Source organism: Elaeis guineensis, chromosome 5 (assembly GCF_000442705.2).
Source record: "Elaeis guineensis isolate ETL-2024a chromosome 5, EG11, whole genome shotgun sequence".
Lineage (NCBI taxonomy): Eukaryota > Viridiplantae > Streptophyta > Magnoliopsida > Arecales > Arecaceae > Elaeis > Elaeis guineensis.
The window spans coordinates 14667853-14694390 of NC_025997.2; the positions used below are offsets into that span (position 1 = coordinate 14667853).

General features: G+C 41.5%; 1 protein-coding gene and 1 pseudogene across 2 annotated transcripts in view; one reads left to right on the forward strand and one right to left on the reverse strand.

The window, feature by feature from the left end:
- Positions 1–468: 468 nt before the first annotated feature.
- On the reverse strand, positions 469–13897 carry LOC105045110 (uncharacterized; annotated as a pseudogene).
- A 608-nt stretch (positions 13898–14505) lies between these two features.
- Positions 14506–26538, forward strand: part of LOC105044962 (protein NAR1) — a 29566-nt gene continuing 17533 nt past the window's right edge. The window contains exons 1-4 of one of the 2 annotated variants that reach the window (XM_029264566.2): positions 14506–14679; positions 14778–15103; positions 16026–16108; positions 25669–25822. In XM_029264566.2, the coding sequence (XP_029120399.1) occupies positions 14987–15103; positions 16026–16108; positions 25669–25822 (354 nt within the window). In that variant the 5' untranslated portion in view covers positions 14506–14679; positions 14778–14986. Of the gene's footprint in view, positions 15104–16025; positions 16109–25668; positions 25823–26538 lie in introns of both variants that reach the window. The other variant, XM_010923083.4, reaches the window with a different exon arrangement.

Here is a 26538-nt window from a genome sequence, read left to right on the forward strand (position 1 = left end):
CCAGCTTTGTAGTTGGTTTATGTTCTTCAGATAATTAATCCACAGATCGGTAAGTACATAAAATAAGGTCATTGTAGACATCTTCGGAAACCACATTTAAATCTGATCAAGACTATTTACCCTATCGGTATGCTAGCCTTCAGCAAAAGAGACATGATAATAAAGTATTTATCTCCTTCAAGACGGTCTTCAAGTTGGGAAAGCAAGAAGCAAGAACAATACATATATTCCATAGTTTCATGGGTTACCCAATATCTTTCTACAAAATCGGAAGAACCCCAAATTAAAAGAGAAAAATTGATAAGCCACCATACGACACACAGGATCAAAAATGGTCATTACGGTATAAACAAGTTTTCATTACAAAAGGGCATTAAATGGATTATAGTTACCTTTATAAATTATTTTATTACACAAAAAAATTCTACTTAAATGGTTTTATCGCATCAAATAAATCATTTTGTAAGACTAGGTTATGAAAGGGATTAAAGTGGGAAGATTTTCTAGCAACAATGCGAGTGTACCTCCAAGATGAAAGATGAAGGTGAAAGCAACCAGTATCTTCCCAATATATTGAAAATTGATGGTTGGTCTTGCATTACTGTCAGTCTTCTTCCTGGACCGAAGGTCAGATGATTTCCGCAAAAGGACATTCTACAGGCATTAGACCTTTGCAGCAAATATCAACTGCACCAATTCAAATCATTTGAACCTCAAAAGAAGAAAAAGAAAGGAGGACATAAAAGTGAAAACAAAAAAAATATTATCTTCGGGCCATGAAACTACCAGCAAAAGTACAACTATGAGGCTTTCTGCAACCATGTAAAGAATGAAGGTTGTCTCCTTCTAAGCTTGAATACCACTGTTCATCAGAGCTATCATGTCAAAATTTTCTACAGCATCTTTTGTAGTCCATTTTACAGACGACTCAAGTAGTTTGTCTTCATGCAAAATTTACATTGATTCAGAAAACGACCTCTTATTTTAGGGAGTGTCAGTTGATGCATGCTTTGATCTACCATATAATGATGGCACAGCCTAAGCCAGTCCATACAAAATTTCATGGCATGGGATAAGCTAGTTGTCATCTAGTTGGAGTTGAGATTTTCCAACTCATCCTTAATGTGGTACTGCAATCTTTTCTAGAAGGTTACCTGCAGTACTCATTTTCGGGAATTGGTGATCTGTTAGTTATTTCTCCTTTTCACAATGTCTTCTCTAATATGCAGCTATAGCATACACTCCATAGCAAACCATGGCATGGAAATAGCCTCATGATTCTTATCAAATCTGAACATTCTAGTGGCATCTTAAGTGTCTTCAGGTTAAGTTTGAAAATTAATTCCAATAAAACACACAATGAGATCTATATTAGCGTTAACTATATGTTCCTCATTACATGAAGCGTCCATTCTATTCTTATAAAGCACTCACAATCTATAACAAAATCACAGATAATGTAACAAAGGTCTGAATAAAACTGATAAATGAGCAAAAAATGTACTCACTTTGGGTATGTTTTTGATTAATAATCCCTTGCTCTTAGATTTCCTAGTCATAAGTGTTTGCTTCAATTCAAAGTTTTAAAGACTAGAAAGTTTGCTAGATATACCATTTATAAAATCTAGTCAACAGAATACATTATCACCATGTAATATTAATTAAAAGTGCAAAACACCAGGTAAATTAGCCATAACAATGAACTATAAAAGAATCCAATGATTGCAGTCCCCAAACCACTCGACCTTTGTAAAAGCCATGAGGTTTCTTACAGTGTATAATTCGACAATGACCAAAAATTAGGAGTTACCTTTTTCTAAGGAAATGACTTTGATGTCTGCTGCTGCATTGGTGTTGCTTCCTCATATCCTAAATTTACAATGTCAAGACTTTAAAAAGGACATGCCAATTCCAAATTCAATCAACCATTAAACTACAGAACATGCAACTGATTCTGTATAAGCCATTTAAAGATACCTTCATTGGTAACTGTCTGCAACTTCCAATCTTTGCCGTAGTTAACAAGAACTGCATTAGGACCAAAATTCACAGGTTCTTCTACTTCTTTAACTGCTTCAATGTACAAGGCTGCCAGAAGACCAATACCCAACTTACGGTTTATCAAATGCAATGCAAATCCAGCTTCTGTTCCAGCTGCAAAGCATCTAACTTTACCAGAGCTCATGCAAGTAACCTCGAGAAAATGCCAAAAAGTTAGTAACCTATCTTCAGCATTTTTATCAAGCAGATTTCAAGCAAAAATTTAATTTTGAGGAAAAAAAATGTACACAAAGGATAGATACCAGAAACGTTTAGCTTAAAACAGACACTAAAAGAAGATAAAGATGATAACATGCTTGCTGTATTACCAACAAGTCAATCCATAATTGTCATTCCATATTAAGGGCATGGGTTGTTAATTAATTTGGTGATGCCAAAAATGTTAATATCAATATATCTCAAAGCCAATTAGCCTTATGTTAGCTGGTGTTGGCAACCCTTTCCACTTGGGAAAGGTCAAGGTTCTGAAAACTAGAGGTGGCACCTCTACTGTGCTTCTCAAAAATTGTTAATACATATTTGAGCTTAAACAAAACAATGGAAATATTTGGTCATCTGCTCATGGTATATTTATCATGAAGCACCTTACAATTAGTGTAACAAAGTCATAACACTGGGGAGGAAAAAGAGATATTTGATTCAAAGTTTGAAAAAAGAGAAATTTTACAAGGAAAAGGGGGAGGGAGGGGGGTGGGAAGTTAAAGGAGATCATTGTAGACCCAGAAAAATTACCTGACCTAACATGACTCAGGTGACAACTCTTCAATCCAGACAACTATGCCACCAGCACTTATAGCATTAAACATTCAACAAATGGAATAGATTACTTCATATTCATGCAGCTGATGCTTTCACTTATAGAACATGTAAAGTGTGACCAGGTCAGTTGCAATCATACCCTGCTCCTGGTTCAAATAGCAGAACAATATCAAAAAGGAACGTATCTTGGTACTGATAATATGCTTGAAGCATACTTAGGTCTATGACTATTATAAATTAAAAGAGAAACAATCATGAAGCTCATAAATTGTTTAACATGCACATGCATGCATCATCCATCTAAAACTATATTCCTTCTGTTTTGGCTTAATTTTTTTAAAATTATTCAACAAGTCTTTGAATTAGTCATGAACAGCCAAATCCCAAGTCTATTGTTGTGATTATTATTATTATTAGCTGATGCCAATTTCAATTTATTCTGCAAAAGAATTTCAAATGATTGGAAACTTTAAACCAATGTTTTGAATCCCAATGATGTTGTATTTTTCTTCCTCATCATTTTATATTTGTTTTCGGATGCTATTATCTGCGCATGCAGCTGTGATGCGCTCAAATGGATTCCAGTATCTTAAAGACACTGCCTGTCACTACAATCAGAACTCGTAAAGATTGTTGCAGGCTGTGAAGAGGAATGCAACAGCAGTAAAAAGAGCCAGAATGTATGGGCCCAGCTCTCAAATGGTGCAGATTCCAGTAGTCGGAGGGTAAGGCTTAGGACTTGATCCCAAGTAAATTCTCAGCTACTAATTTGTAAATGGCAGCAATGTATGTCAAGAAAAGGGTATAGAAATGACTTTAGCTCTGTTGTACCTCTCTTCGTATGTTCCATGGATAAAAATTTGATGCTATAAACTGGAGGTCTTTTTGTATCAGAAGACATTTTAAATAGTGCATTCCCGAATAGATGTTAGCCATCTCTCACAAGATTACAAGAAGCAAGCTAAATCAAAGGAAATTCTCCTTTGACTCGTGCAACATCATGACTCAAATTCATTTGTTGGAGAATTTCTTCTCTATTTGTTTTTTTTGTAGAAAAGTTGGCCACGATCTTCTCAGGAACATCTCTCTCTCTCTCTCTCTCTCTCTCTGACTCTGCATGGATGCGATCGTAGATGAACCAAATGGGCGTGTAAGGGCATTTCAGCCTCCTGCATCACTGGACTGCAAATTTTTATCCTGCGTGTTATGTTTGGTGCTTGATTCAAGAGCTTAGTTGAATAGTAAAAGCCTTCTCATTGTTTGAAGGTTAACTAGAAAAAAGGTGGACTCGGATCTACTAGCTAGTAGATAGTCTGCTGATCAATAATATCTTGACGTTTCTGCATGGTCTATCAGTTGAGCGCAGATGATTCGGCACTTGTCTGGAGCAAACTTTTGGTTAGCCCACTCTTGTTGGTATTAAGGGTTTGTGCATGCGTGGCGCTTTTCATAAATCTGGGATGCCTGACGTGGATTGATGTATCTTGTTGCGGTCAATCACCTCGTCGTTCGATCGTCGGGAACGAGCGCCTGCAAAAATGAGAAGTCCACACTGACCGGAGGCGGCTCCGGCGGGGACCCTCCGACGGTCAAGTCAGAGAGGTGACTGGGCAACAGTGAAATGAAGACAGAGAGCTCGATCGAGAGAGAGAGAGAGAGGGGGGGAGAGAGGAGCGAGCCTGTGAGAAGTGGGGGGAGCGGATCCCTTGCACTGTTGCCTTCCCGATATATATAGTGGAGCAGGTATGGCGCCGTCATTAATGGCGCAGACAAGTGAGAATTGTCAACTCACTGTAGATTGTCAGAGTCGCCGTGAAAGTGTCATGTCACCGTGGGGCTGTCAAATCACCAGGGTTGACAATGCCCTCGGTGGGACAATGCCCCTAGATGGCCGTGCCGCATGTTGCTGTCAGAACTGACAAGGTCTGGCGGCTGTACGGCGATTGGAGGAGTCGACCGACCCTAGGTCGGTGGCCAGCTGTGTGGCGCCGGGTGGAGATTCGGCCCCTCTGATGGTCAGCCGGGCATGTTGCGAGAGTCGGCCATCAGACTTCCTGGTTCAGTCGGTCGGGAGAGTGGAAAAGGTCTGCCTGACCGACATATCCTCTGTCGGTAAAGGGCCGTTAATCGGCCGGTGATGGCGTTCGGTCGATCGGTCGGTCGGCCGGTCGATCGGTCGGTCGGCCAGTCGGTCGGTCGGTCGGTCGGCCAGTCGGTCGGTCGGTCGGCCAGTCGGTCGGTTGGTCGGTCGGCCAGTCGGTCGGTCGGCCGGTCGGTCGGCCGTCGGTCGGCCGGTCGGTCGATGGTCGGCCAGTCGATCGGAGTCGTCCGTCGGGGTCGTCCGTCGGAGTCGTCGGTCGGAGTCGTCCATCGGGGTCGTCCGTCGGAGTCGTCGGTCGGAGTCGTCCGTCGGGGTCGTCGGTCGGTATATCAGTCGGTCGGTCGGTCGGTCGGCCAATCGGTCGGTCGGTCAGCCAGTCGGTCGGTCGGTCGGCCGGTCGGTCGGTCGGTCGGCCAGTTGGTCGGTCGGCCAGTCGGTCGGTCGGTCAGTCGGCCAGTCGGAGTCGTCCGTCGAGTCGTCCGTCGGAGTCGTCGTCGGCGGTCGGTCGGTCGGCCAGTCGGAGTCGGTCGGGTCGTCGTCGGGGTCGTCCGTCGGAGTCGGTCGGGGTCGTCCGTCGGGGTCGTCGGTCGGTATATCCCAACAGTTGCCCCCCTCCACTCCTGAGCCCGATGTCGTGTTGGCTCGTGTGAACACGTGGGCGACGGCTTCGGACGAAAGGAGTGGTTTTCCGTCTTTTCTTGCCCCGACTCTGGCGATCACATCAACGAACGATCCAATATCGATCGTCCCGACTGTAGGTCGAGCATGCACGTCGGGTCGGAGGTCGGCCAACCTCCGAACGTTGCTCGTCGACACGATCATTCCGCAGAATCTAATAGTCGAGTAGCATCCGACGTATTCGGATAGGATAACGATGGCAAGTCGAATATCCATTGTCCGGCCTTGGTCGGACGTATGCGTCGGGATGTATGATAAACGGTGGCAAGCCGAATATCCTTCGATCGGTCGTGACCAGATCGGTATGTCGCGAATACGACTGCGGTCGTCTTGGCGTTTTGCCTTTCTTAGTCGAAGCTAAGTCGGCAAGTTAGCCAGCCGCATTAGTCGAAGCCCTTTGCCTTCAGAGGTGGGGGCCGTCGTAGATATTCCGCTCCTTCGATCTCCGTCGTAGAATCCGATATGTCCTCGACGATCGAGGCATAGATTGAGCAATTGGTTCGGCGATTCGTCGATCAGGCCGATGACGGAGTCATAGATTTGGCGATCGGCAATCGAGCCATGTTGGTCGGGGCCTTTTGCCTTCAAAGGCTGAGGCCGTCGATTTCGACGATCGGTGATCGAGCCGTTGATTCGGCGATCGATGATCGGCCATGTTGGTCGGGGCCTTTTGCCTTCAAAGGCTGAGGCCGTCGGTTTGACGATCGATGATCGAGTCATGTTGGTCGGGGCCTTTTGCCTTTAGAGGCCGAGGCCGTCGGTTCGGCGATTGGTGATCGAGCCGTTGATTCGGCGATCGACGATCGGCCGTGTTGGTCGGGGCCTTTTGCCTTCAGAGGTCGAGACCGTCGATTTCGGCGATCGGTGATCGAGCCGTTGATTCGGCGATCGATGATCGGCCATGTTGGTCGGGGCCTTTTGCCTTCAAAGGCTGAGGCCGTCGGTTCGGCGATCGATGATCGAGTCATGTTGGTCGGGGCCTTTTGCCTTCAGAGGCCGAGGCCGTCGGTTCGGTGATCGGTGATCGAGCCGTTGATTCGGCGATCGACGATCGACCGTGTTGGTCGGGGCCTTTTGCCTTCAGAGGCCGAGACCGTCGGTTCGACGATCGACGATCGAGCCGTTGATTCGGTGATCGGTGATCGAGCCGTTGATTCGGCGATCGACGATCGGCCGTGTTGGTCGGGGCCTTTTGCCTTCAGAGGCCGAGGCCGTCGGTTCGACGATCGGTGATCGAGCCGTTGATTCGACGATCGATGATCGAGCTGTTGATTCGGCGATCGGTGATCGAGCTGTTGATTCGACGATCGACGATCGGCCGTGTTGGTCGGGGCCTTTTGCCTTCAGAGGCCGAGGCCGTCGGTTCGGCGATCGGTGATCGAGCCGTTGATTCGGCGATCGACGATCGGCCATGTTGGTCGGGGCCTTTTGCCTTCAGAGGCCGAGGCCGTCGGTTCGGGATCGACGATCGAGCCGTTGATTCGGCGATCGGTGATCGAGCCGTTGATTCGGCGATCGACGATCGGCCGTGTTGGTCGGGGCCTTTTGCCTTCAGAGGCTGAGGCCGTCAGTTCGGCGATCGATGATCGAGCCGTTGATTCGGCGATCGACGATCGATCGTGTTGGTCGGGGCCTTTTGCCTTCAGAGGCGAGGCCGTCGGTTCGGCGATTGGTGATCGAGCCGTTGATTCGGCGATCGACGATCGGCCGTATTGGTCGGGGCCTTTTGCCTTCAGAGGCCGAGGCCGTCGGTTCGGCGATCGGTGATCGAGCCGTTGATTCGGCGATCGACGATCGCCGTGTTGGTCGGGGCCTTTTGCCTTCAGAAGCCGAGGCCGTCATAGATTCTCCGCTCCTTCGATCTCTATCGGGATCTGCGCACGAGGAGCGGGGAGAGGGGTGTAGGAGTCATACCTGTGATGCGTCGGTCTCGGACTCCATTGTCGGGCAAGACCCGTCTATCGGTGGAGGGCCTGCTGGGTTCAGCATGGGCCGACCTTTCTTTCATTTTTCTTTTCGGCCCGTGCCTTAAGTCAGGCGCCGGTCGGAAGCTCCTTCGTCCGCGCGCATGTACTTGTACGCGCGCTCCAGCAGTTCGGCGTATGTTCGGGGGAGGGTCTTGTCCAGAGAGTAGGTGAATCGGGACGCCCTCAGACCCCGCTTCATGGCTGAGATAGCCATGTCTTCGTTGAGGTCCCGGACCTCAAGCGTGGCCGTATTGAATCGCGCCACGAAGTGTCGGAGCGTCTCATTTTCCCCCTGTTTGAGGGAGAAAAGGCTGTCCGACGTTCGCGGCGGCTTCCGGCTGGTGCTGAAATGGACCACGAAGGAATGCTCGAGCTGTCCGAAGGAGTGGATACTTCCCGATCGAAGATCGGAGTACCAGGCCCTGGCAGCCTTGCGGAGTGTAGCGGGGAAGCCGATGCAAAAGAGAGCGTCGGTTGCTCCTTGAATCGTCATGAGAGCTTTGTAGCTTTTCAGATGGTCGATTGGGTCGGTGGAGCCGTCATAAGACTCCACGTGCGGCATCTTGAACCGACTGGGGATCGGTTCGTCGAGGATGAGTCGGGAGAGAGGTTGGGCGGTCTGGAAGTCGACGTCGTTTGAAGACTTCCGCCCGTCCACCCGCAGCTGCGCGAGCCGACGGTCGATTTTCTCAAACCTGCGTTCGTAGTCGCCTGTCCGTCGGTGCTGGGAGACCCCAGGAGTGGAGTCTCCAGAAGACTCCGAAGGGGAGGCGGACGGCGTTCGCGGTTGCTTCTCCTTCCTCGCCCGTTCCAGCAGAGAAGGAGAGGGCTGCCGGGACTGTCGGGCATCGGCCGTGGCCGTCCCTCCTCTTCTCCGTGGGAGCGCCGTTGCGGGCGCTCGCGTGGAGGCGACGGGGATCGGCGCGGGCGTCGGCGGCTGCTCTTGGAGGGCATCGGACGGGCCGCCGGTTGTTGCTGGAGGCTCTTGACGCATCCGTCAGTACGGTCATCTACCGTACGATGGCCGCGATCTGCGCCTCCGTGATCACCGGGGGTGTGGAGAGCTGGGCTCCGCCGCTGAGGGTGGCGGGGAGGCCTCTTCCCGGCGGGAAGAGCGCCCCGCCGACCCGATGATCCTCGATCGCTGGGCTCTTGTCTTCGTCATCAGTATCTCCTGCTTGGGGAGGCTTGGTGCCGTATAGCTTGCCTTCCCTACCTGGCGCGCCAATCTGTTGCGGCCAATCGCCTCGTCGTCCGATCGTCGGGAACGAGCGCCTGCAAAAACGAGAAGTCCACACTGACCGGAGGCGGCTCCGGTGGGGACCCTCCGACGATCAAGTCAGAGAGGTGACTGGGCAACAGTGAAATGAAGACAGAGAGCTCGATCGAGAGAGAGAGAGAGGGAGAGAGGAACGAGCCTATGAGAAGTGGGGGGAGCGGATCCCTTGCACTGTTGCCTTCCCCGATATATATAGTGGAGCAGGTATGGCGCCGTCATTAATGGCGCAGACAAGTGAGGAATTGTCAACTCACTGTAGATTGTCAGAGTCACCGTGAAAGTGTCATGTCGCCGTGGGGATGTCAAATCACCAGGGTTGACAATGCCTCGGTGGGACAATGCCCCTAGATGGCCGTGCCGCATATTGCTGTCAGAACTGACAAGGTCTGGCGGCTGTACGGCGATTGGAGGAGTCGACCGACCCTAGATCGGTGGCCAGCTGTGTGGTGCCGGATGGAGATTCGGGCCCCTCTGATGGTCAGCCGGGCATGTTGCGAGAGTCGGCCATCAGACTTCCTGGTTCAGTCGGTCGGGAGAGTGGAAAAGGTCTGCCTGACCGACATATCCTCTGTCGGTAAAGGGCCGTTAATCGGCCGGTGATGGCGTTCGGTCGATCGGTCGTCGGTCGTCGGTCGGTCGGTCGGCCAGTCGGTCGGTCGGTCGGTCGGTCGGCCGTCGGTCGGTCGGTCGGCCAGTCGGTCGGTGGTCGGTCGGCCGGTCGGTCGGAATCGTCCGTCGGGGTCGTCCGTCGGAGTCGTCCGTCGGGGTCGTCCGTCGGAGTCGTCGGTCGGAGTCGTCCGTCGGGGTCATCCGTCGGAGTCGTCGGTCGGAGTCGTCCGTCGGGGTCGTCCGTCGGAGTCGTCGGTCGGAGTCATCCGTCGGGGTCGTCGGTCGGTATATCAGTCGGTCGGTCGGTCGGCCAGTCGGTCGGTCGGCCGGTCGGTCGTCGGTCGGTCGGTCGGTCGGCCAGTCGGTCGGTCGGTCCGGTCGGTCGGTCGGTCAGTCGGAGTCGTCCGTCGGAGTCGGTCGGCCGGTCGGTCGGTCGGCCAGTCGGAGTCGTCGGGGTCTCCGTCGGGGTCGTCCGTCGGAGTCGGTCGGGGTCATCCATCGGGATCGTCGGTCGATATATCCCAACATATCTAAACAGAGAGAATCCTTGACTAATTATTGTCAGAATGAGTTGGGACAAAATTGCTTGCAAATCTTTGAGATGAAATTCTTTATTCTCCTATCTCAACTCTGATTTCATCCAACAAAGCAACAATTCATGACTGACTTCGATTTTTGGCTTTATTAAGCATCTTATATGCTTTTTTATTTTGCAAACCATTCAAGAAAAGATCAGTTTGACATGCATTTTTTTTTCAATGCATATATATATACAATAATAGTTTCTTCTTGGACGAAAAACATACATACGATAGTACTCTCTTCTTAGATGGAAAACATCTATAGTTGTAGATGCAAATTATTAATGATCGAGCAGAGGGGAGAAGGAGCTCGCGACCGAGCAAAGATGGAATTGAAAGAGTTTGGAGCTTGGAAGGCTGCTGAGATGGCCATCCCTCCCACTTCAGAAAGATTCGCATGGGCCATCATCCCGTGGTGTCTAGGGCTTTACTTTAGAAGGGAAATGTGGCTGTTTTTTTGATGGCAATAGATGCAATATGAGCTCTTTTGTCGAAAGCTCCTCTGAAATAATTTTGCAAAACGTGAAAGTCGTGCTTGCATAAAATTACCAAATTCTACCATTTTATTCTCTTTCTTTTTCTCACACACACGCCCCATCATAAAAAAATCTTATCTTATATTTTTAAAAAAATAAAAATTAAGAAAATTGATGTTATTATTTATAAAAATAAAAAAAAAACATCTATATTTAATATTTTTGTAAAGTATGAGACTTATATTTTTATCGCAGTCATCAACATCATATTCACCACTATGGTCACCTTAACAGTCATAATCATCACATTCTTCATTGCCACCAACCCACATACCAATATCAGTATCTTCAGCACACCTCCATCATCATCTTTATTGTCTCTAACATCTTGCCACCTACCACCATCATTATCATCATAGCTACACCACCACTACCACCATCGTCACCTCCATCATGTGTGTGCATGTATATACGAAAAGAGAGAGAGAGGAGTGGGAATGGTTTGTTGCGAATGGAACATTGCTCCAAGAGAAATTACCAGGGTCATCGAGTGCAATTGTTTCGATTTTTGTCAGGTGCATGGCTTTGGCAAGCTTAGTTTTATATGGGACAAATATGAGCCACAACTTTCTCTTCTTGCATCATAGCTGATGGCTCCCATAGTAATTGGATGTGGGGCTATGTTGGCCTAATGGCTTCTGTTGCGGTCAATCGCCTCGTCGTCTGATCGTCGGGGAGCGTGCACCTGCAAAAGGAAGTCCGCACTGACCGGAGGCGGCTCCGGCGGGGACCCTCCGACGGTCAATCAGAGAGGTGACTGGGCAATAGTGAAATGTAGACAGAGAGCTCTGAGAGAGAGAGAGGAGCGAGCCTGCATTTTTTGGGAGAGACGGAGCGGATCGATCCCTTGCACTGTCGCCTTCCCCGGTATATATAGTGGAGCACGGTATGGCGCCGTCATTAATGGCGCGGACAAGTGAGGAACTGTCAACTCACTGTAGACTGTCAGGGTCGCCGTGAAGATGTCACATCGCCGTGGGGGCTGTCCAATCATCAGGGTTGACAATGCCCCTGGCAGGACAATGCCCCAAAATGGCCGTGCCGCATGTTGCTGTCAGAGCTGACAAGGTCTGGCGGCTGTACGGTGGTTGGAGGAGCCGACCGACCCAAAGTCGGTAGCCAGCTGAGTGGTGTCGGGCCCCTCCATTGGTCTGCGAGCTTTCCGTGAGTCGGCCATCAGGCCTCTGGGTTCAGTCGGTCGGGAAAGATACGCCCACATATCCCTAGCCGGCGATGGGCCATTGAATGGCCGATAGTGGCGTCCGTCAGTCGGGCGCCCTCAGCCGTCGGTCGTCGGTCCGACCGTCAATCGGTCGGTACGCCCGTCGATCAATCGGACGGTCGGTCGGGATTGGTCGGTCGGTCGGTCGGTATCCCCCAACAGCTCCCATGTTAATTGGATGTAGGCCATGTTGGCTTACACGATTGTGTATCAAGCAGGTGGGAAAGAAAGATATTAAAGGATTATGTGGTTGTACAAAAGATTTTTTAGAGTGCATGACTATAAAATATCAACTTTTGTAAACCAAGTTATACTAAAAACAAAAATTTCATTTTTTATAAATCTTGAATTTTGTCATTTTCATTTTTATAAAATAGATATTATGAAAAATAGTTCTTCTCATAAGAACCATATGTCTTGACTTTCTTTTTTGGTACATTATATGTTGAGCTTCTTTTGCACTTATTTTAGTAAGTAGTAAACTTATCAACCAAAAACCTTTTAAATATGTATTTTGAAGTAGAGCACTAAAAAGGTTTAATTAATTAAAGAGGATAATAACCATTTAATTTTTCTTGTAAGAGGATCATAACCATTTAATTGCTTATTAGGTGATTCAAAGGTAATATGTAGGAAGTAGGTTGAGTAACTTGCTTAAGGTAGGGATATTTGAGATTTGGGAGTTGAGAAAGATGCATCCCCAACAAATAAGTGTTCCCTAAGAGTGAATGTTTGTGATGTCTAGCCTAAAAATTAGTTACAAAATGGTCTAGCTAAAAATGAAAGGTTACTAGTTGGGCAATCAAGATAACAAGATTAATATGTTTTTTTATCTATTGAATTGTATTATAAACTTGGAGTTAAAAACTCATCCATAACATTTGACAGAAATTAATCCACACTCTTTTCTAACTAAGATATATATATATATAATATAAAAAAAAAAAAAAAAAAAATATATATATATATATATATATATATATATATAAGAAGGATAACAAGCATTTTAGATGAAGCTTATCTTATATAAATTAAAACAATAATAGGAGGATTGCTAATTATTATTTTGTCCTACTTGCTAAACTTTATATTTTTATTTTTATAAAAAATATATCTTTTTCTTATCCTTTCTCGGGCTTTGTTTCACTCCACCTTCTCAAATCATTTGCCACTCTAGAGACAAACCAAAACTTATCATCAATCCATTCTATTATACACTTATCTTCACGACGTTAGATTTTCTGTGGTGCATCTTTGCATCATAAAAAATGGTGCATGCTTGGATTGTCACTGCATTGCCTATCTCGTACATTTAGCATTACAACTTGGCTCTCCTTCCATAAAAAAATTTAGAAATGGGCTATAGAGCAATGATCTAAGCATGCACCGTTCTTTGTCATGCAAAAGGTGCATCGTAATTAGAACTGAAAATAGATCGGATTGGATCGGATCACACTCCTACTTGAGCTCGATCCGAAATATATTTTCAGACTTTGGACTGGGCTTATGTCCAAAAATTTTTTAAAATTCAAAGCCCAAGCCTGGTCCATCCGAATCGAGCAAGTCCAAGTCTGAGCCTAAGACTCGACTCAAACCCCCTTCTTTTCCCTCTGTTTCTCTTTCCTTTCTTTCTCTCTCTCAAAACTTCTATACCTCTATGAGGACTCTTGTTCGGCACTCCCGCTCTCGCTCCCTCACCCTCTCATGCTTTCTGATTCTCGACGAAGCTACATGAGCGGGGGTCTCAATGGCTGACTTCGATGAGGTAGAGGCAGAGGATCGTGGTCTTCGAGGAGCTTCAGCGCATGGTGGGGAGGCTTCAATTTGGCGGGGGGGACAATATGGGAGGGGATCGAAGGAAGGAGGCCATGGGGGAGGTGCGGCGGCTCGCCAAAGATAAAGCTATGCACAAAATGCTAGAACTGATCGAATCAGGGAGCTCCCGTTGATCTTCGAAGCGATCGTTGCAAATTTTGTTTTGCATCGGTGCTCTGGATTCCAACAAGCCCATCGTCGGCTCCTCCGATGCAATATCATTCCTCATGAGTGCTTTCAAAAACACTAATGCCACTGCTGGAGGTGGAGGCTCTCTCAAGCGAGGCATGACGCACTCCGGGTGTTGTTCAACCTTTCCATTGCCGCCGCCAACACTCTTTACCTCATGGATGCTAACATTGTCCCCTACCTCCTGGTGGTGAAGGACTTCACGTCAGCGGTAAGGGAATATGATGATTGCATCGAGAGAGATTTGAGGGATGTAGTGGCGGTGAACAACAAGGTGATGTGTCCCATGTATTCGGGCTAAAATCGGCTTTGAAAATAGATTTAGACTTAGGGGTCAATAATAAATCTGAGTCCGATCCAAAAATAAAATAGACTTTATATCTAAGCCCACATCTGGTCTGATTCTGTTCAAACCTACTTGAAGCCCGATTCATTGTCGGATCGGTTCAAATCTAGTTTCAATCTTAATCATAATTTATAAGGACTTCAACTCTATCTTTACAATCTGAAGCCTGAAATCCGAAACAAACCCTAACATTTAGTCTCAATTATTAAGAGAATTGAGAAAGAAAAATGCGCTTCACATCGGAATTGTTGCTTCACATGCATACAATACATTAGCGGAGAGTCCAAAAAGTACTTTATATGCCACGTGTCGCGTTATGATTGTTTTTTCTTTTTCTCAGCGGCGCGGTAGCGATTTTTCTTTCTTTCTGCTTTGAACCTTTCCCAAGCACCAGCGGACGCGCCCACCTCCTCGCTGCTCTCCTCGCCGCCACCTCCTGCCGGTCTCCGCTGTCGCCTTCCTCCCCACCATCATCGGTGTCGACCTTCCCCTCCAATCTGTCACCGGCGTCGGCCTTCCCCTCCGATCTTCCTCAGGTGCTTTGCTTCCTACAGATCTCCGAAAAAGAAGAAAAAGATGAAAAGAAAAAGAAGGGAAAAGGAAAAAAATTAATATTAGTGCCGGATTGGTTCAGGTTTACTGGAGCCGGCAAAGAAACCGACATAGTGAGGGTCAGAAAGTCCGCAATAACCGCCTTCACGTTTTCCCTTATCTCTTTTTACTCTCTCTCGCCTTCGTTCGCTTCTCCCAATCCCGAAACCCTAACCCTAACCCTGATCCTAGCTCGAGATATTATTTTAGTTCCGGATTTGAATCAAGGAAGAAAGAATTCGGGCGGCCGAGATGTCGGAGAAGTTCTCGCCGGCGCTGCGGCTGGCCGATCTCAACGACTTCATCGCGCCATCGCAGGACTGCATTATTTCGCGCAAGGCGATAAAGTCGAAGCACGAGAAAGAAGAGGTATTTGGTTGAAATTTGTGTCCTTTAATTTTAGACATTTGGAATTAATTACGGTCTTAAAATAAAAATGCGATTTTGATGCTTGTACTGTTGTTGCATGTTAATTTCAATATGGATTCCGAGGAATTCGAGGATTTTAGTGCTTCGTTGTTACTCTGAATTATGCAGTTGAGAATTAGGTTTCGGTGGGTCGAATTTTCTCTGGCAGTCAATATTTTGTTTCCGGGAACTGGGTTGTATATTTATTGGTATTGGCACTATTGCTTTGGTCTTGGAAACAGCCTTTTCTTTTTTTGGGTAAAAGAACAAAAAAACGGTGGATTGATGGTAGTAGGCAGCAGTATGTTATATGGGGATTCTTTGAAAAATTATTTCAACTCAATACTTGACAAGTGCTTCATGTTGACAGTTTCAATGTTTACAAGATTTATTAGAAAAATTAAGTCAATTCCTGCTAACAATGACATATGTTCTCGGTAACAGATTATTGGAATTTTAACCTGTTTTTGTATTGAGATTCACCGATGTATCTTTCATAGGCATTCATGCTGATCCTTACTACTACTTCCTTTTGTGATGTCTGGACATGTACAAAATAAATCAGGGATGACTTTGTTGGGGAATGGATAACTTTCGATAAAACCTCATAAAAGGAGAGAAGTCTTTGGCATATTTGAATAGAAGTAGAAGGAAAGGATAAGAAAACAACTTTAATTTTGGATGTCTTTTTCTTTAATGAAATTAATAGCATTATTGTCATGAAGTTGACCTCATATTACTGTAGAATGTTGCTTATGTTGATTGACTTTCAAACAATTGCTTTGTTCTTTCTTTTTTTCTTTTTTTTTTTTTTGGGAGTATTTTTGAAGGAGCTTCTTAAGGTCTTACGTTCTCCAGTTTCTATCATTGTTATTGTTTGCAGAACCAGGTGAAGGTCAAAGCTCTAAGCAAACAATCACAAACTGAAGCAGTCAAGATTTCTCTGAAGGATTGCTTGGCATGCAGGTATAATATTTTTCTTTGCTTAGCTGTTGGTATTTTGAGGGCATGATGTGATGTTTATTTGGCATTATTGCAATAGATTTCAAAAAAATGAAGAAAAATGAATAAGAAGCGAATGATGCACAGAGTGTGCAAGTGTTCTATTATAATGCACACACGAGGAACAAAAGTTGGAGTGATTACACCTCTCATAAGTCATAAAATTATTATACCAAGTGTGTTGGACAGGATAGGTTTTGTTTGTGTACGCAATTTCCAGACATTCAGAGGCACGAGGCTTTTTTTTTTTTGGGGGGGGGGGGGTGGCATGTCCCCTCATAGTCCCTGAATTTGTATGTGTATTGATATGCAGCCCCCTCCTAAATAAGTTTGTAGCTATTATTGGTCCTCCATTCAATTTTGTTCCAATAAAGCCCAGCTCCTAAAATATTACATAATTAATCCTTAAGGCCTAAAATTTTTGGGTCACATCAATATAATCAAAAAAAGGAAAGAGAGAGTCTGCTTAATCTCAATTGAAAATTCCATTAGGTCATCCTTGCAAATTTTCCTACATCTCTGAACTTTCTCTTTGGCTTCTCTTTTTCTTTAGCACCCTCTCCCATATCTTTTTTTCTGTTGCATGCTTTTGTGCTTTTTTACATCTCCATGCTATTTGGCTCTTATAACTACATTCTTTTTTTACTAAAATGCTTCCCTTTAATTTGCTCTCAAACAAGTGAGTAGGAAAAGAGAATAAAGAATAGTGTTTAAGTTAAATCAGGAGTATATTTATTTAAAAAGTGATGCAAAAAGCTCATGTTGATTGGATTACAACCACCTATTGGATGCACTGTCCTTTGAAGTATGGTGTGCATCATAAGATTCAAATGGCTCTCCTTATCAAATAGAAAATAAAAAAGAAATGCATGGAACCTACTGAAAAAAATGCAAGAAGTCCTCTCTCTGGGGAGAATCTCCCAACTCTAATAAAATAAACAAAGCATACTTGTTGCTCCTCTTTGCAAAATTTTCTTTTCCAATTACAAGGGTTCAAAATCAAAGGTGACTTATCTAAATAAGATGGTGCCATTTTGGATTATGTATTTGTTTGTATAGTGTTGTGGAGTTTGATTTTATACATACATACATGCATGCATACATACATACATACGTACACTATTTGGGACATTCTAAGAGAATGGTATTTTGAGAATGGAAAAGTTTCCATATGGGACATTAAAACACTTATCTACAGTTGAATATATATATATATGTGTGTGTGTGTGCGCATGCGTGCATCTATATGTATGTATGTGTATATATATACACACACACACACATGTATGTATGTATGTATGTATGTATACACATGTATGTATGTATGTATGTGCATATAAATACACACACACACATGTATGTATGTATGTGTGTATATATACATATATATACACACACGTGTATGTATGTATATATATATATATACATGTATGTATGTAGATATCTATACATGAGATCTTTCTTCTTAGTAACAAGGATCCATGAATGAGTGATCAAAGATAATCATAAGATGCATTCGGACACTTATCATCCGGAAGAACGACTTGCAGAGCATTATCACCAGGAAGGATAGCTAATAAAAGAAAGAATGAAAAATTTTTGAATAAAAATGAAAATGTACAGCAAGTCGCATACAAAAGAAAAAAAGGAAGATAAGTACCATTTCGTTAAGAAAGGCGAGTACATTGAGATGATATACATATCTACATATATGCATATGTATACACACACACGCGCGCACACACACACACACATATACATACATACATACATACATATACATATACATACATATACATACATACATACACACATATACATACATATACATACATACATACATATATCTGTGTGTGTGCGCGCCCATGTGTGAATAAAAAAGAAAGTGTACAGCAAGTCACATACAAAAGAACAAAAGGAAGATAAGTACCATTTCGTTAAGAAATGCGAGTACATTGAGATGATATACATATCTACATATATACGTATGTATATACATATATGTACATGTACATGTAGACGTCTGCATGCACGCATGCATAGATATGCATGCATGTATGTATGTATGTACATATACATACATGCATATCTATGCGTGCGTGCATGAGGACGTCTATATGTGCATACATACATATATATATATGTGTGTGTGTGTGTGTGTGTCTGTATGTATGTTTGTGTGTGTGTATGTATGTCATGTATGGATGTTATGCATGCATGCATGCATCATCTTAAAGGTCAAACTACCATTTGTAATGGGAGGAGAGGTTCCTAGCCTTGTAACCATGACTATTCCAGTAATGGATCATAGAAGTTCTATCATGAAACCCCTCTTAACATGTTTGTTCAAGCCACCAATGCCCTTTCAACCAAATCTTTTTCTTCAATTAATAATGGTGGCACTTGAGCCCTTCATCACGCATGAGAGTAAATCTTACTAATGGGATGATGAATCATTCATGGATGATAATCATCTTAATCGTGTTGCTATATGATAATATGACTATGGATTGGGTGGTTTGGCTGTTTTGCTTGACAAAATTATCAGGACAATGAGTATTTAGATGGCTCCTGTATTTTCTTGATGCCCCTTTTTTCTTTGATGAAGTACTCATGTTCATACTTTACGTTGGATTTTAGTTGATGCATGCGTATTGCATGATGAAATTCCACATGAATTTTTGACACTTGTTGTCTTGATCTCTTTGATTTTCCATCATAGCATTGATCCAATATTCTGACTTTGAGATGCATGAATGCTTTGATCCATCATACTCAAGACCTTCATCTTGTCCTTTGTCTGTAAGACTTTGCATCTAGCATTCAACATGTTTAGATTTGTAGGTTAGGTATCTCGGCTATTATTTGTAAGCTGAAGTTCCACCAGATTTGTTTTTTTTTTTTTTTTACTTTTTATTTTTTTGACAACATAATTGGTAAAAATATGCACTACCTTTGTTTAGTTCTCTCCATCTATATTAGACACCAACCTATGCTTCACAACCCAAACTTGAGTATGTTGGTTTGGTTCTAGGTGTGGCCATGCCCAAATGATTCAATGGATCTAAAAAAATTTCATGGAAACAACTTGCCCTGGCATCACTTGCCAATAGCCAATAATTGGATATGGGTATAAAAAATCCTAACCTACAAGAAAACTAATTCAAGTCATGCTTGTCTTATTCGAAAATTAGCCGGGTTGCAGGCTTACAGGCAAGGGGTATGAGAAAAACTGGCAAAAGACAGATATTTCCTCTTTCTGTCAATTCAAGCTTTCCTTTGCCAAATTAATAAAGTAAATTATTTGAGTATAAACCTAAATTATGCTTTTGAAATTTGAATTATGAACATAAGTTTATGAGCATAAGGAAAGATTTTCAATGAGAATTTTAAGGAACAAGTCAAATGTGGCTTGGAGTCAACTAATTAATAGTTTTTTGAAATAAATGATTTTCTTGCTATCATAAATTCTGTATTTGCAATTATAATTGAGTGATGTTTATTTTGCTGTATATACAATTTTTTTAACATAACATTTCAAATAAATTTTATTGGACCTGAATGCTCATTCATCATAACTATGGCTCCGCCCCTGCATACAATCTAGGCAATTGCACACAACTTGAGTTTGTTACATACTTTCCTTCTCAAGGAATATGTTGCACTTAATTTGTTTTTATAGTTTAGCAACACAAAGCAACCACATTCTTCTCTATAATGTTATAATGAAATAGTTAATTTTAGACTTTTACTGTAATATATATAGGAAGGCACTGGTATATGTGGGATCTGGAAACCTTGAATATTTTAGATTTTTACTTCAACCAAACTTAACAACTAGTTTAAAAGTTGTGGGCTGATTGCAACTTCGTACAGGAGATAATAAGACAAGAAGAGAAGAAACAAGGCTCTTTTATAATCCAGCTGGATGATGTTACCTTTGTATATTAGGATAAGGATCTCCATTTAAAATCATTCAGATGATGATGGGGAATGGTAGGCATGTTTGTTGGTCTATATCCCAACTTTCCGGTCTTTTTCAGTAGGTCCAAGGTTCCTCCGATAGACAAATATGTCTTTCTTAAATTGGACAATGTCTAGGCCGTGGATGCATGTAACTTCCCCTTGTAGTTCCCCATTCAGAAAGGCATTCTTGATATCTAGTAGATGTGGTTCCCAAGAATAATTCGCTAGCAATGAAAGCAACACTCTATAGTGTTAACTTTTGCAAGCGGTGCAAAAGTCTTCTTGTCATCCACCTGTTATATTATGTAAATCCTTTGCCACCAATCTAGCTCTTTTTATTTCTCAATTGACCCATCTTCTTTGTGTCTTACGGTGAAGACCCACTTACTTCCTGCAAAGCTCTTCCCCTTAGGTAGATCAATGAGCTCCCATGAATTTTTAACAATGGCTTTTATCTCCTTATTCATGGATTGCTTCCACTTTGGACCAGTCACTGCCCCAGAATATCTGGAAGGAAGAGACATAGAAGAAAGAGCCGAGATGAAGGAAGCATAGGAAGGTGAGAAATGAGATTAAGATGTGCACTCTGCTTGAGTACATTCTCTAGTACCATGGACAATTATGGGAAGATTTAAATCTGACAAGTCACTAAAAGTAATATTTTCACTGGATATAAGAGTAGAAGAAGTAGGAGAAAGTCAGACTTTGATGGAGCCATCAATGGAGATTTTGACAGATCTTGATTGTTAACTGACAGGCTTCTTATTCCTTCTTTGATAGACAATCACCTCTTTTGGTTCATTCTTATCTGTAGCAGGCATAAAGTCATCAAGATTAACTTAACCTCAGCTTCTTTTGATAACTAGACTTGTCAAGAATAGGAGGAGAGGATGTATGATCAGGATGAGAAGAATGATAAATAATAGGATAGAAACAGGAGGGATTAAAGATGCTCTTCCATCCAACTGCTCTTCCCCTGAACAAGATTCTGAGGAGAATTAAAATATGATTGAGACTCATAGAACAATGACAAGCAAAAATGCCAGGACGAAGAGAAAAGGAATACAAATTGGATCAAGAATGGATAATGGAGTCTTGATGTCCAACACCCTAGATGGCATTCTGTTAATGGCTGCTGTAAGCACTACATCTGACCAAAACTTCGTAGGCAGCTTGTGTTGGAACAACAATGCCCTACCTGTCTTTAATAGATGTTTATTCTTTCATCCTGCGACACTGTTTTGTTGAGGGGTTGAGACACAAGAAGGTTGAAGTATCACATCCTCATGACCCGATTGTCGAGAAATATGTTCAGAGTTCTTGCGAAGTATTCTCTCACACTCTGTTCTCATGACTTATACTTCTCTACCAAATTGTGTTTGCACTATCTTGTGAAAATTTTAAGCACTACCTGGTAGCATTTCATCATTTAAATCCGGATATATCTTGCTAATGATCAATAAAGCTAATGAAATATGTACAACCTTCCATTGCAGCAATGGGCGAAGGACCCAGCCATCTGAATGAACCAGGTTGAAAAAACAAGTAACTTTATTGATCGAAGGAGGATGAGTTGAAACCAAGTAACTTTATTTATTGAAGGAGGGAAAGTTGTTATTCATTGTTTTGCCCACTGGCAGACAAGACATTGAAACTTTCATGAGAAACAATTCAAGAAATAAAATTCTCAAAGAACTAAATGACAAATGTTATAGTCTACCATGCCAAAGATAGAAACATCAGCTATAGCATCTTTTTTCCTTAAAACTACTACTACAAGATTGAAAAGCAGACGTGACATCTCCATCAAGGATGTAAAGCCCTCCAGCTTCATAACCATACTCAATTATTCTGTCTGCTGATCCCAGAAAACACAATGAATAGGAAAGATGGTTCTAACACAATTCGTGTTGTTAATGAGGCCATTGACCAAAGCCAAATTGGTATCAAGGCCAGGAACGTGACGAACTGAATCCAAGGTAATATCTTTACTAATTTTAATGTTCTTCCCTTTCAAAAACTGTAGAAGGGGATCTCTTTGCAATTCCAAGAATTGAATACAAGGTAACATCTTTACTGATTTTGATGTTTTAATTTCCAAAAAACTGTAGAAAGGGATCCATCAAATACTAAGGAATAACAGGAAAACATGGATTCACAACTAGTCATATGATAATTGGCTCCTGATTTAATTATTCAAGATGCACTAGCAGAAGAGTAACAAGAGACTAAGGCAGTAGATCTACCTGATTTAGCAAGCATAGTGGAAGCAGTAGAGTTGAGGCGAGTAAGAAGTTGTTTAACTACCTCATCAGAGGAGACATCTGTACCGGTCCTAAGAATGGAGTCTATCTTGCAGGAGACTGAGCAATAGTGGAAGAGTTTACAGGATGTTGCTCTGAAACAGGACCAGCAGCTGCTTCTGGTTTCGTCCTTGAAGTCCCTTTTCCGCCCATGCTTGAAATGAGGATATTCCATTCAACAAGTGCTTTCTTTTTAGAGTTCAAAATCTTCTCTCTTCTTGTCCAAATCTTCTTGCTAATTCCTTTAAACCCATTATTCAAGCCAGCCTAAAATTTAAGTCCTCTCTTCAATCTGCTTCCGATATAGCTCACTGTCTATAGTATCTTTCTGATTCAGTGGGTGAATATTAAAGTAGTTCCTCCCAAAGACCTTGAGGGCTCGTTCTTTTGTGGGTAAAAGATTTACCTAGGAAACTGTATTTTTCTGGGTAAGTATTTTTCGGGCAATATTTAGATAGTAAAATAATTTATCTATATTTTTTTTTTTGTACATTGAAAAATGGCTCGGAAATCTGTTATCCATGTTCTTCTGGATTACTATTTTTCTGGATAAGTTACTATCTATCTATATTTTTCATAATATTTTTTATTATATAAATATTATTATATATTACATTACATTGTATTATTATAATATATATATTAATATATTATGTTATATTAATATCTTATATTAGTATTATATAATATATATATTATATTAGTATATACTATTATATATAAAACATATTATATTATTATTATTGTATTATTATATATAATATATCATAATATATTAATATATAATATATTATTATAATAATATATTATACTATACTATATTATGTTATGTTATATTGTAATATTATAATATAAAATATTAATATATTATTTTATTTTTTTATTATACATTATTATACTATTATATTAATATCTTATATTAATATAATATAATATATATTTTATAACATTATTATATATAATAATATAGTATAATATATTATAAAATATTAATATATAATATATTATATTATTATATTGTTATATATTATTATATTATTATAATATATTATAGTATGATATAATATACTATATTATATTATATTATGATATATTTTATTATCTTATTATAATATATTATCTTATAATATAATATAATATTATAATATAAAATATTAATATATTATATTATTTTATTATAATATATTATAATGTGTTATAATATATTATAATAATATCTTATATTATAATATAATATATATTTTATAATATTATTATATATAATAATATAGTATAATATGTTATGTAAATATTATATTATATTATATGATCATTATGTTAAAGGTATATTAGGAATGAATTAAAAAGATTACTTTCTCGGTTGATGGGAAAATGATTTAGCCACCCTCTAGGTGGGTAAGATTTTTCTTCTTTTCATGGGTAAATGCTACCTATAAAAAAGTAACTTATCCATCTTGAAAAATGTGAGAATATGGATAAATTGGTCAATAAAAAAGTTGACCAACTTTCTCATGATATTTACCTACAAAAGAACAGACCTTGAAGGGTTGCAGAATAAGTGAAAACTGACATATCTCCCTGACTAAAATTTGCTGTCTTGCTCGAGATGATAAACCTTGGTAGTATTCATTCTTTGTGAATGGGTATAGTTGATCTTACTCCATATCTTGAACACTATATCTAGAAAAGCCAGTCTTGTAAATCTTGGGTGTCGTGGAGTTGAACAATGAAGACATTACTTGGGTTTTTTCTTTTTCACACCAAAGGTCACCTCGCATCGTCAATTTTTCCTGGGTTTCTTGGTAGCACCTATTATAGACCCTGACAACCCTTGATGAATAATAAAAAATTTGACAGCCATAATTGTTCATGGTAGTTGTGCTGATATAATCTGGTAGGTGTGATAATCTGATTAGGGTTCTGAAACAAAACCCCAAACTTTGGTGTTCTTCTGTTTCTAGAACTCACTTTTGATTCGCTGATTAATAGACATTTTCAATTCAAGTTTGGATAAAGAGAGGGAAATATGAGATCTGTGGCTGCAAGCTATTATTTCTGTATCTGACATACCAATCTGATCTCCATGGGTAACCTTGAGAAATGGCCTTGTGTTTTACTAGAATAAGTGTGCCTGCAGCCCAGTCTAGATCTAATTTCAATTGGATCTCAAGAAAATATCTGTCTGTCCAGATCTAATCTAGATATGCATAGCTTTTCCTTCTGGAATCTAGATTTGATCTAGATCTGCATAGCTATCCCTCCTGGAGACTAATCCTTGGCTCCTTCAACCAAAGCAACTCAAAATAGGGCTTCTTCTAATTAATAATCGGCACCAAGGAATCTCTCTTTTCTTGCTATTAAATATGAGGATGATGAAGAAAAAGAATGGAAGCACAGGAAGTAGAACCCAAGATCTGAATCACCGCTCTGATACCATGTTGCAGTAATCAGAACTTTGTGTAAGTGCTAAGAAGACAAGAAGAGATGAAAGAAAGGAAGCAGAGAAGAGAAGTGGAAAAAAAAAAAAAAGGAAGAACCAACCAAATTGGGGCCAGCTGCCCTTTTCTATTAGTAATAAAGATGTGAAAATTAGATTAATGCCCTTATGGTGATCCTATTTCTCTATAAAATCCAGAAAAGTAAATATATTTTAGTATGAGGTTAGGCAGTCTGAGCAGAAAAAAGAGGGTGAGGTGGGGGTGTTTGAGGTGGCTAAGGCTGCTTAGGGCAGCTACAGCCTGAGGCAAAGAGATGGTCAATAAGCTCAACAATGTTTATATGCCTCCTTTCAGTTATTTTTTTGGTGGGGCTTGATGAAAGAGTAGTATATCACCTGAGGTGATGTAAATGTTGATCGGTGACACCTGATTTGCAAGGAAATAACATTAGATTTGCAAAGCGTTGCTTTATCTTTGTTTGTGATGGTATGAGAATTTCCTGTCTTCCTCTATTTTTGAACTTGCATGTTGACATTTAGTCAAAAATCACAAATTTACATGTTTGTGTTTAAAAATTGCTCCACTGTCACATTTTGGCAGTCACTATGATAGTATTGTTTTATTGTAGCAATTTTTGTCTCTTCCCCAAATTGCTTAATTGTCAGATCTTGGCTTTGATATTTTGGATTGTATAATTTTGATATCATACAAGAAGAAATTGATAGTTATGTGGAATTGAAGATTTCTTCTGTGTGGTAACATAGACATGCAGTTTACATGGTTAGTAGATTAGAATAAGCCATTTATTATTTTGCAGTGGTTGCATAACTTCAGCAGAAACCATCATGCTCGAGAAACAAAGTTTAGATGAGTTTCTGTCTCAAGTCAATTCAGAGAAGGCTGTTATTGTTTCCGTTTCCCCTCAATCAAGAGCATCATTAGCTGCTTGCTTTGGTCTTTCGCCAACTCAGGTAGCCACCCTATTCATGACTATTACCCTTTAGTTTATTGTACTTGGAGTTTCAAGCATCATGTCATTCTTTTGTTGTGTGTTTCACTTCTGTAAGCATCTTATTAAAGCTTAATAAGGGCACTAAGTGATCATCATCCATAGAAAAATCAACTGCCAGCAAAGTGTTTACAAAAAGGGTTCCTCAGAGTGCAAATTGTCACTGTAAGTACCAAGACCATGGGAAAAAGCAAGAATGATTCATTAGATTAACATAGTAGCTCTAGTAGGGCTCCAGGAATGAGTTTTAATGAGGAATTATTTTCGTAATTGAGAAATTCTTGAGGAGAACTATTAATCAAGATAAAGAGCAAGATTATGTGATCATGCTGTCTCCTTAGATTGTTGCTACTTAACCTTCAGTTCAATTCTTGAGGAACTGATTTGTTGCATGTTATGAAGCTTGATTTTACAATTTCCATATTGTAATTTACAATTTTGTCCATTCACTATAGAGTTAAAATTTAAAGTTGAGACCTCAAGATAGTTACAACTGATGAAGGTAGTGATCTGGATGATGAAGCTCTTCATATATATATCATTTTGGGATTCAAAAGCGTATTTGGAGGTCAACTTTGGGTTGTGACTTGATCAAGTATGTCACTTGTTCATGATGATTTGACCATGAAAAATCATTCTAAATTTATTTGACTAATGCTGATAGAAGTCAAGGGATGC